General features: G+C 50.0%; 1 protein-coding gene across 1 annotated transcript in view; it reads left to right on the top strand.

Moving 5' to 3' along the window:
* IQSEC2 (IQ motif and Sec7 domain ArfGEF 2) overlaps positions 1–12,039 on the top strand; it is a 77,626-nt gene that overhangs the window by 19,499 nt on the left and 46,088 nt on the right. The window contains 1 exon segment of the mRNA XM_014779764.2: positions 3,915–3,944. Within this exon segment, the coding sequence (XP_014635250.2) occupies positions 3,915–3,944 (30 nt within the window).

The following is a 12,039-nucleotide window of genomic DNA, read 5'->3' as shown; positions in this document are numbered from 1 at the left end:
AAGAGTGTTCCAGGTAGCAAATACTGATGTGCTAAAAAAGTAAATGGGAGAGCAGTGTGAGATTTAGAGCTTTGGAGAGCTTGAGTTGGCCTGGAAGGGATGTCAGTGGGGAAATTACTGAGTGTTTGAAGCAGGAGAACCACGTCAATTGATTTTCACTTTAGAGATGTTCCTTTAGCAGCCAATGTGAGAAGGGAGTTGTCCATTGAAGAGACTTGCAGTTAGACAAGTTGATGTTTGGGAGAGAAGGTGGCTGGCTGCCCCAGGGCTGGTTCTCAGCTTTTAGAGAGAACTGTATGATCCCTGGGCCAGGGTACCACCTCTTTCTCCTTGGAGAACTCCTGGGAAGAGCCCTGTTCACTGTTGCCCTTCAAATCTCCTAAAAAAAAAAAACTGCTTTCCTTGGTGTTCAATCTCCTTTCTGTTGGACCCCTGATTTTTTAGACATGTTACTCAAATCTTGGCTTAAGGACCAGTCTGTCTCTGTCAGGTAACTTGGCGTATCTCGTTTCTGATGCATTTTATGTTTATTAGTTTAACTCTCAGAGAACAACCTTGTTTATCTAATTTCCGGTTCTTGGGGACAGGCACCCTATTGTTTCCCCAGGTACTGTTTATAGGTGGCTTGGAGGATCAAAATCAGACGCAGGGAATCCAGTCGGGAGGTGAGGGCAGAAACCACAATATGGCAACTTGAGGGCCTATATTCTTTTCAATTATTCTGCCCTGTTGTCCCCATAAGTCTGCAGGAACTTTTGGTATTTTGCCATCCCCCATCTTCCAGATTGCCTCTTGTACCTGGAAGCAGCAACATCAAAATCCTTCATCAGATTACATGCCGAGGTTTTGGTTCAGAAAATATGGTCACTATACTCATAGGCTTCTATAAGTTACTGCCTATTGAGCATCACTCCTGAGGATGGGAACTGGCATAGCCAAGCCTTTTGAGAAAACCAGGGTCCTAAGTGGACTTTTATTAAGAGAAGCCTGTGGGAGTAGCAGGAGAAATTGATCTCCTCTCCTGACAGGGGTTGATAAAGGGAGGCCTGGAACCCTGCTTCTACATGTAGACAGCTGAATCCAGTTGATAAAAGGGAGAAATCTTGGGATTCTGAAGAAACTAAAAATAAATAAATAAATAAATAAATAAATAAATAAATAAATAAATAAAAGGAAGAAACAACAACAACAAAAAATCTACCTTTTTAAATGAAAAAAAAAATATTTTAGAGCCTGAAGATTGGAACTCAACTAACACAGCCCCATTGTCTTATAGATAAGGAACCAAGGTCCAGAAAGTAATGACTTGTCCAGGTTTATGCAGCCCATTAGAGAATGAGCCATAAGAGAGCCCAGCATTGTTTCTACCAGTCTGTGCTGCCTCCAAAAATAATGGCAGCCCAGCTTCATGGCATAAGAGGTAGACTGACCATTGGGCAGGGCATTAGCCCCAAAGAGGTGTAGGATAGCACAGAGTTAGTGATGAGTGTTATCTATACATAACTAATAATGTACTAAATGTGTAAAGGGCTGTAAACCTCTGAGGTGGGATGTACTCCCACACTGAGGGTCCTTTGATGCCATATACCCTCAAACTAGTAAGAATCAGTCTACAGTGAGGAGAACTGACTAATTCACTCTGCATCATGGCTTGGAGCTCTTTTGCTCCCTTTAACTGACATCTTAACAACTGTAACCCATTGCATAGAAATGCTTTTGGAGCAGAGGTACATATCTGGTAACCTCTCTGAAGAAAGAGCCCTGAAGAGGAAGGGTCTGTCTTGACATTGGGGAACTAGGATAAGGGAACTTACCTTAAGGGCGCATGAGTGCCCAGCACTGAGCTACTGGTACAATGGAGTGTGGTGGTAAGAGCACGAGCTTTGGGGTTCACTCTAAGCTCTCCTACTTGTGTGACCTGGCGCAAATCATTTCAATTTCTCTGAGTCTCAGTTTCATCATCTTAAAATTGGATGAGTAATTCCCACTTGGCAGGATCAAAAGAAATATGCACGAGAAAAGCCTGCCACCGTGCCTAGAACGTAGTAGTGCTCAGTGATCGTTCACGTGATGGTGGAGATGTTCATATATGTTGCTTATGCTCTCAAGTAGACTGAAGTTTGGGGCCAGTCCGTGAGCTCCTTGAGGGTTTGTATTCCCAGGTCGGGGCCTGGTATACAATAGACTGGATAAGTGCGTGCTGGGGTTTGGGGGTGAGGTGGGATGGCGAGGAGACCAGCCTGCCTAAAGCAGAGGGTTAGTGTTAGGGAGTGAGGCTGAGGGGCTTGGCCTCAATTCTATAGGCAGCTGGGGAGTCATTGAAGTCAGGCTCCTCTGACCTGGTGCTTGTGAATAATTGAGCCAAGCCTCAGACGCAATCTTGTTGCTGCTCAGTGAGATGGAAAGTTTTAATAAACGTGAAAAGGTGCTCTGTGGCTCTGGTCCTCTCTCCCTTTAGAGAGTTATGAAGGCTAAAGGTTGGTACCACTGTCATTGGCTGAGCATGCCCTATGTACCAGGCACTGTGCTTGGCAGAGCTTCACAGCCACTACTTGAGGGGAGGGATTCTTACCCCCTGCCCCATTTTACAAGTGAAAAAGCTGAGGCTGGACCAAGGGGAGTGCCTTCTCCCAGATTATGTGGCTAGTAAGTAGCAGCACTGGAAGTGCTGTACTCACCCACTGTCGGAGCTCCAGCACCCTGATGCTTGCTTGCCCCACCTCGCTGGTGGGTGCTCCGTTCACTCTTCCAACAAATGCTCCCTTCTGAGTTTCACCTCCCTTCTCTGTATGTCCCTCTCTTGTTTTTCACTCAGCATAGATGACGCTACCCTAGCTAAGATGGTCTTGGTTCTCTCACCTGAGGACAGAGCCTGTGATGTGTTTATCTCTGTCTTCTCTGGAGTTGGCATGGGACTGGGTGGGGGGGAGTAGGAAAGAAAGAGAAGAAGAAGACAAAGGGAATGAGGAGGCCTGCTTCCCATATTTTCCCATTTCTTCTTCCAAAGTTCTCTCATCCTTCTTCCTCCCCTTCCCCACCCCCAATGCACCAGCTCCACTGTCCTAACCCTCCCTCCACTAAACACACACACACACACACACACACACTCCTCTTGGGAAGGAGCAGCCGGAGGGGTGTGGTTCAGATTTCACTCATTTCCTCGGTTCCCTCAAAGCTGTCCCCCACTCCATTCTCTTCTCTCGCCCTTCTTTTGCCTCTGAGGGGGCCTCACAATGAAGAGGGCAGACCAATGTAGTAGAAAGGAGCCCAGCAGCTGACTCACTTACCCTCTCAGCTTCATTCTTTTCATCTGGAAAATAAGCAGGTTGGACCAGGCAATTGGCAAAGCCTTTTCTATGTTGTTAATAACACCTGGCATTTGTCTGCTGGGTTCCAAAGGGCTTAATTATCCCAATAGCCCTGTAAGGATTGCCTCGTGTTACAGGTGGGGAGACTGAGGCTCAGATGCCGAGAGGGGAAGTGACTTGCCCAGGTCACAGGGCTGGTAAGTGGCAGAGCCAATATCTGAGGCTCGGTCTCTGTCTGTTTAAAGCTCGGGCTTTGCCCCTGCCTGCAGCTACAGGCTGCCTCTCAGCCACTCTAAGGAAGGCCTCACTCCTCACCATGACCCACCAGGCCCCACATAGTTGGTTCCTGGCACCTCTTGGACCTCACCTCTGACCGTGCTTCCCCTCTCTCATTCCACCCCAGCCACACTGTCCTCCCTGTGCAAACAACTGGCCAGGCCCTTTGCCATCTCACGGTCTTTGCACTGGCTATTCTCTCTGCATGAAGTACCCTACCCCTCATTTCCATGACATGTGTTAGGCCTCAAGGCCACTGCATAGGGCAGAGGGAGAAGAAGGGTAGAGAGCATATGATGACTGTCATTTTTTTTTTGGTTTCCCTTTCAGATCTGATGGTGAGAATTCCAGAACAGTCAGGTCAGTACCTTCTTTCTTTAGCTGTTGGCAGATGGAGCAGGGACTGGGATGGAGGCCTCCAGTTTGTTACTTTGGAATCCAAGGGCAGGGGTGGGGGCCAAATCCAGGGGTTTTGTCCCATTGGTGTTAGGGGTGGGTATGGAGTAGGGTGGGAGTGCCAGGGTGAATGTGGCAGGCATGGGGAGGGAGTTGAAAACTGCCCCTCAGTTTCTCTGACCCTAAATGATTCAGGAGCTGGGCTGAACCCCAGAGGGGCTCATGGGAGCTGCCCAGATGGGAAAGCCAACCTGCAGAGAGGTCGGCCCTGGACCTGGCACCTTCTCCACCTTCTCCTCCCAGGAGAAGAGAGCACGATAGAAGCGGGGCTTCCCTGGTCTGGCATTTGCGTTCCACCCTGAACTGTGCTAGCCCTGAGTAGTGGGATTTGGATAGACTTTTGATGTGACGCATTCTACACATATGTAGAAATATACATTATGATGACAAGGGCACATTTTTTTTGCATGCTTGGTAAAAAAGGGTTTACAAGCTTCAGTAAGTTTTTAGGGTGTGATCAATCTGCCACTTGAGGAGGCGGGAGTAAAACTGGGGTAGAGACAACGGCTATTTGTGCATTTCCTAGGCCTTAACCCATCAGAAGCTTCGTGAAGACATGAGTGTCAAGTATAGGGACTGACTGGGAATGATGGGGGACTCAGAGTTGGGCCCAGTCACTCTTAGCATCCAGGCCAGGGGTGATGGGGTGGGCCTCTGAGATGAGATGGGCTCAGGCAGCAGAGGCATGGGATGGGTACACTCGACTAGCATATGCAGCACATTTGTGAAGAGTAGAATCCACTGAGCAGATCTGTTGGAGTAATGTTCCCTTTCCACTGGTCTACTGCGGCCCTTCACCAGGGTTCCCAGCTCAGTGAGCAGAGCACAGGTTGGATTTCAGCCCCCACTCGTGCCGTCTTGGCTGTGAACCCTTGTGCAGAGCACAGCTTGCCCAACCATATGCAGCGCCCAGGTCCTGGCACGCAGGCAGTGGATATGGGAGGGGGGCAGAGGATCCCAGTATACAGACGGAGGTGTGTAATGAGTCACACCATGTCTTAGCATCCCAAGCAGGGGGTATGGGATGAGCACACTGATACCCAGGGCCAAGGTGGGGGCTGTGGGATGGGAGCACACTTGGCCAGCAGGAAAGCAGGGGGAGTGGGATGGATGCAGTCAGGCCCAGTGTCCAGGCAAGGGGTATATGATGAGACACATTTAATCCCAGCATGCAGCCAAGGAGTACGGCATGGGCACAGCCTGTCCTAACATTTAGGAAGGCACAAGTCTAGCAAAGGACATGGATCCCACTGTCCCACTGTGGGTTTGGAGAAAGGCAACTTGGGCTGACTCTGAGCACAGGATCCCAGGCATCCCTGTTGATATGCCTGCTACTTGGTGAGGAACCCGATTGAAGGCATCTGTACCTCTCAGCTCTGCCCAGCAGGGGAGTTCTTGGGACCTATAGCTCAGGGTATTTAATTAATAATTGTCATAATCATAAGTCATACGATGACATACATTGGGCTTTTACAACTTACAGAAATTGTCAGGGACTTTCTTTTGTTTGATCCTCTCAGTGACACTGTAGGTGGAACCTGGGCCGGCCTTATCATCATTGTTTTACAGTTGAGGAAACTGAAGCTCCACCTGCTTATGGGTTTTGCCTATAGCCATGCAACTAATATATGGCTGGGCCAGGATTCAAACCCAGGTCTGCCTGGCACCAAGCCCAGAGCCCTGCCCATACCATCCCTGTAGGAGCTCTCGACAGTCTTGCAGATAATAATCATCCTCATCCTCATCCTAATATTAGTAATAATAGCAGTTATCATTTGCTCCTCACATACTAAGAACTCTGAACATGATTTTATTTAATGCTCATAACTACCCTATTAGATATGGATTAGGATCCCTGATTTACAGATGAGGAAAATGAGGTTCCCCAGAGGGTCAATGCCTTGCCCAAGGAAAGAACAATGGGCCAGGGTGGCATTGCTCTGACTCATACCCTGGGCTGTCTGGTTCCAAAGCCAGCATTTGTTTAACTAAGACGTGCTTCCTGACATCCATCCTGGGCCCACAGTCCGAGGAGGCTACAGGGGCCTTGAGAACTCAGCAGTTGGAGAAGCAAGGGTCAAACTTGGGCTGTGGAAGGGACCTAAAACAGCACTTGTGGGGCAAGATCTTGCAAACGTGGTGGGAAGACCGTTTAACTTGGAACCAGGGCCAGGTGGGACCATCTGATGATGCTCTCAGGACCTGCATGTAAACTCCTGAGCTCACTTCAGTTAGGGGTCGGGGATAGCTTCCTGAGCTGGCCTGTGGAGGACTGACGCACCGACTCAGCATAAGGAGGGCATCCCTGGAAGTGGAACCAGCATGCGTCAGAAGGGAGGTGGGGCTAGAGACCGGGGCAGCCGGTTGGGCTAAAACAGATCTGGGCAGGAAAGGAGCAAATGTTAAAGTTCAGAATGCTAGTTGGGGCTGGGTCACAGACGCCTTCTGTCATCAGTGGGAGCCAGGGAAGATTGGAGGAGAGAGGCTGGGCTCTGCAGCATAGAAAGGGCAGCAACTGGGTCCAGGCAAAGGGCTCCATTTATGGCTAGGTTACTTTCTAGTTATGTGACTTTGGACAAATCTGTTCACCCCTTGGAGCCCCAGTGTCCTCATCAAATAAACATTGGGGGGATGTGGAGGGGGAAGGTTAGGAGAGTAGAAGGAACACCAAGGAGAGGGGCTAGTCCTCGGCTGTTGTGGAAGCAGAACAGGAAGGAGTGAGCGGGGTTGGTGGATGGAAAACCACCTGGCAGGGCCCAGGCCTGAGGGCTTCTAAGTATGGGGTGCCAGAGGAAGTGTGGAGTCTAATTAGAGCTGAACAGCTGGTGTTGCAGAAGGGCTCAGGGCAGAGAAAGGTGTCTGGACTTCCTGTAGATTTGTGAGAAGTCGTCAAACCTACCGGCACCTTAAACCAAGGTCCAGAGAGGGACTGGCGATGGCTCAAGATCACAAAGCTAGCTGTCAGCAGAGCCTGCTTCCTAGCTGTGTGCTCTTTGTGAAATCACTTAACTTTTTTGATCCTTAGTTTCCTCATCGGTAAAATGGGGACAATAATTCTGACTTTTCTGGGTTGATGAGAGAACTTGAAGTAAAGCAATGCTCAGGATAAAATAGTGGCTCAATACATTGTATAGTGCCCTGCGCCCTCCCCCAACTCACCCTATTGTCATATACTGGATCGTCAATTTTGAGAAATGTGGAGAAGTGTAGAACTTGGAAATGGAGAGGGGCAGGAGGGGCCAATACCTCTGCCACCAGAAGCGGAGGGAGCCCAGGCCTGGAGGTACTGCTGCTGAAGTGAGGGTCAGGCTGGAACTCGGGAGCCCTGGGGACCAGGCTGGCATTGCTAGGCATGCAAGGAGGAGAGCCAGAGGAGGTGGCCTGTTGCTAGGGAAGGAGGGTGGGGGTGGGGGAGCCGCTGACACCTGGGGAGCAGGGATGTCCCCATGGCAACGGGAGTGCTGCAGTTGGGAGGAGAAGTGGGAGGAGGAGCCACTGCTGGCTCTGTTCCCAGAGGAGGCCTCCCACTCTGGGCCTCAGTGCCCCTATCTGTCCAACGGGAGTTTGGATTAGATAGTCTCTAAGATTCTTTCTTGTTCTGACCTCCTGGCAATCTGGGGTGGCCAAGACCTCATGGACCTTCCGTGGCTCCCCCATCCACATGTCCAAGACACCACCAGTCCCCAGAGCTGCCCCAGCTGCATCCAGCTCTTCCCTCCCATGCTGCCTCCTGTTCAGCACAGCCTGGTTGCCTGCACTGCCCAGCTCTCAGTTCCCACCACTTCCTTTGCCTGGAATCTTGTCACTTATGGCCTGCTGAATGCTCTCTGGCTTTGAGAGGGCCCAACTCTAGGCCTACGCACTCTGGGAAGCCTTCCCTGGCTGCCCTAGTCCACCTTGACTGCCTCTTCCCTCCTGGGCTTCTTTGGCCCAAGGGTCTGAGCTCCTTCTGCTATCCTTAGTAATCACTGCTGCAAGTTATCCAGCCGCTTCTAAGAAGTGGGCTCCACACAGAATGTTTGACAGCCTCAAATCGTTACAGTAAATCTATGGTGTCATATTGTGAATCCCCATTTTACATATGAGACAGTGCTCTGAGAGCTTATATGACCTGTCTGAGGTCCCCCAGGTACTGTGTGGTGGGGCCAGGCTTGGTACTTGGCTCTGTGTAATTGCTGCTACCCCAGGCCTGAGGCAGGGTGTTAATTAGCAGCAGCAGCACTTACTGGGTGATAGCTAAAGCTGTTAAATGCCAGGCACCGTGCTGGGCAGTTTACCTATGTTCTCTTCATTTAATCCTCACAATAATCCTGTAGGGTCTATATTTTTGTCATTTTACAGATGAAGAAACTAAGGCTCAGAGAGCTAAAATAATTTACCCAGTGGTAGAACCGGGATAGGAATCCAGACCCTCAGAGTTGCGGTCACCACACTATCCTGGGGTTAGCCCAATTGTGTTCCAGAAGCACATACAGACCATTCCCTATGTATCAGGCCTGTGTTGGGTGATCCGTAGAGGGGGGACAGAAGCAGAGTACAGACACAGATGAGCCAGCTCTGGCAAGCCCAAATGGAAGTGTGCTAACGAGGAGAAGCCAGTTGTAAGGACAAGAGTCTGGAAGGAGTAGAGCTGGAATCTGACAGTGGGAGGGAGGAGGAGGGAGGCGGGGGGGGGGGGGGGTTGGGTAATTTTCCCAAAGGAGGTACCTTCTCAGGAAGCTCACGAAGGGCAAGAAGAGGTAAGAGGGTCCTCCCTCCCCTGCATGTTTGCATTCCTCTGCCCCAGCCTGGCCTGGCCTCAGGAAGTGGGTGACCCCTAAGCTGGCTGCATGCCTGGTTGGCACCAAAATAAACTTGCCTTCTCTTGCTTCCCCTCCCCTCACCTCTGTCCCCTCTGTCCTGGCTTTAATTAGCAGCCCTGGGGATGAGTCACTTGGCAGATGGGGAGGGAAGCTGCGCAGAGCCCAGTGAAGCCTCAACTCCTGCCCCAAGCCTTTCGGGCAGTGCCACTGTGTTCGTGCGTGTGGGTGCGCTCCTGCGTGCTGGCCGGCTCTGTGTCCATGTGGGTGTGAACAGCACAGGGGCAGCACTGCATGCTGGCATGTCCACATATGTCAGGGTGTCTGCATAGAAGCATAGCTGGTTGTTGCTGCATTTGTTTCTGTGTGCCACAGAATGTCAGTGTGTGGCTGTAGCGTGTCTGTGGTAGCAAGTGTCAGGAAATGAGGGAGCATTTGGGTGAAAAAACATACGTTTTATAATTGCTTTCACCCCTCCCTACATAAGTGTTCTTTATGCATTTTTGCTTATGCAGGCCCTGCACTTATATCCCCAATTTTTCCTTGTCTTAGTCCGGGTACGTTTTGTTGCAGGGAACAGAAACCCACTCAAACTCGCTCAAGAATAAAGGGTGGTGTGGGGGAACTATTGTGAGGCTACAGCTCACAGAATCATAGAACAGTAAATGAAGTGTAGCCAGCCCTCACGCCAACTGGAAGTGGGACCAAGAATTCAAGGACAGCGATTGCTCTCTCTCTCTCTCTGCATCACCCGGGCCCACATCTCTGTCTCCCTCCATCTCTCATGGCTTGCTTGGTCCTCCTCATCTCTTTGTCACTGACTCCTCTCTCTGGACTGGCTTCCTCTACTTTCACGCGGCCTGACATGGCCACCAACCTGGAAGCTACGTGACCTTCCAGCTTCAGGGTCCACCCCCATATGACCACAGCGTTTCTGTCCAGCACGTGGTAACATGAGGCGGCAAGGGGCTGTTAGGTGAGTCAGTTCTCTTAGAAGTGGGTGAGGGTAGAGAGGTCAGATACTTGGGACTTGGTGTTTCTTCTACAGTGACCACAGTGTTTATATGTCCACAGTGAGGTCAGAGTCTGCTCAGAGACCGACGATTGTAAGAGTGCCCCTCCATCAAGGTTTTGGTTCCTACTCTAATGCAAAGTGATCTTTGCTCACTATGCTTTCAAGTTCAGTGCTTACATCAAAACGCCCTGTTTTTTGTAAAAATTTCCCCTTATTTTATGCCGAAATAGCTTTTAAGTGCACAGTGAATATTACCATTGCTACCATTATGTGGTGATTTTTATAGCCTCAGAACAACTGGCATAATGCTACTCATGGTACAGCTGCTACCAACTTCTTGGTTGCTTCAGGAATTTTTACATTTTATTAGTACAGTGACTGAATTTATAGTTATCTGCAGTATATAATTACGAGCACACATTATCAATATTATCAGCTTGACGCTTGAGCTTACTTTTCCATTAATACAAACCCTGCAGTTTTTACACTAATTACAGAGGGAATTAATGACCCTTAGACAAGTTTTCACCTATGAGTAAAGAGTTTGGAACCAGCTGTGCCCGTAATGACTGTTCTCCAGTCACAGGGGCAATGCCCACGGCTCTGACCTCAGCCCTAGCCTCGCATCCTCTTGCTGAGACTAGAGGCTGCCCACCACCTCCTCAGGGGCCTCCTGTTTCTAGCCTGGCACATAGCAGGTGCTGTTGTTATTGTTAATAAAGAGGATAGTTTTATTATTATTGTTAAAGCCAACTTCTACATGTAAATGATAAACCTGAGTGGGAGAGATCATCGCAGGCTCAGGGCAGAGTCTCCTTCAACTCCTTCCCTCCCCTTTTACTCTTCCAAATATTAATAATTGCTTTGATTCAAAAAATGTCTGCTATGTGTCAGGTATTGTTAGGAAGCACTCGACACACATTGTCTTTAATCCTCCTGGCTGCCCTGCCAAGTAGGGGTGATTGTACCCACTTTACAGATGGGGAAACTGAAACCTAGAGAGGTAAAGTGACTTGCCCAAGGTCATCCATCCATCCATCTATCCATCCATTCATTCATTCATTCACTCAAGTATGATTTATTATGTACTTACAATGTGCCAGGCAGTGTGCTGAATTAAATACAGTTGATACAATGATGAATAATAGAGTCCTGCTCTGAGGAAACTCACCGTCTGGCAGGAAAACAGATGAGGAAACAAATTACAGACAATTACAGGGGAAGTGTAGGGTGCTGTGGGAGCACCTCGGAAGTATACCCAACCCAGCCTGAGGGTCAGGCTGACATCCTCCAAGCTGACATCTAAGCTGAGACTTGGAGGATGAGTAGAAGTTAGCCAAGTGAAGCGTGGGGGTGGGGTGAGGTGAAGTGGATAGTGTTGCAGGCAGAGCAAAAAATGTATGCCAGGGCCATGGGAGGAGTGTTTGGTACCTGTGTTTGTGAAGAACTAAAGCTGTATCTGCAGTGGGATGGGGCTGTTGTGCAAAATGGTCTGGAAAGGAGGTAGAAGGTAAATTGGGAGGCTGGGACAGAGACCCTGGTCAATTAGGCCCAGAGCTGAGGAGCTGCAGGACCCAGGAGCAGAGTTTCCATGCTTCCATGCGTGCCTGGTTCGGGGCCCAGCCTAGGTTAGCCTGGCCAGCGTCAGGCCAGGATTCCAGTGACCGCAGTGCCCTCTAGTGTCCACCAGCCCATCTTGCAGCCTCCATCTCAGTGTGGATTGTCCGTCTCCCACCAACACTTACTGACCTGTGTGACTAGGTTCCCTGCACTGGATGCTGGGGACACTGGGATGAATAAGACATGGCCCCTGTCCCCAGAGAGCTCCCATCCCAGAAGGGGCAACAGCACGTGAACATATAGTGCTGAGAGAAGCACAGGGTGGGAAGAACACAGGGGAGAGGTCAGGGCGGGTTTTCAGAGGGCACAACCTCTGAGCTGACTTGTGAAGAACAAGGGGGAGCTAGTGAGGTGGGGAGGTGACAGTCGGGGCGGGGTGGTGGGGAAGGGCCTTTTGAGCAGAAGGATAGCACAGGCAAAGATGAAGCGTGGACAGCAAAGTGTGACAGAGAATTGTAAGCACTTCTGTCTGGGTGAAGTACAGGTTGAAGATGGGGGGAAGGCTGAGACTAGCTGGAAGTGGGGGGTAGGGGCCAGCTCACAGAAGGTTCTAGGATGCCTGCCA

This window comes from Ceratotherium simum, chromosome X (genome assembly GCF_057802395.1).
Source record: "Ceratotherium simum simum isolate JZ-2026a chromosome X, ASM5780239v1, whole genome shotgun sequence".
NCBI lineage: Eukaryota > Metazoa > Chordata > Mammalia > Perissodactyla > Rhinocerotidae > Ceratotherium > Ceratotherium simum.
The sequence above is the reverse complement of the archived record's forward strand: the minus strand, read 5'-3'. Positions and strand labels throughout refer to the sequence as shown.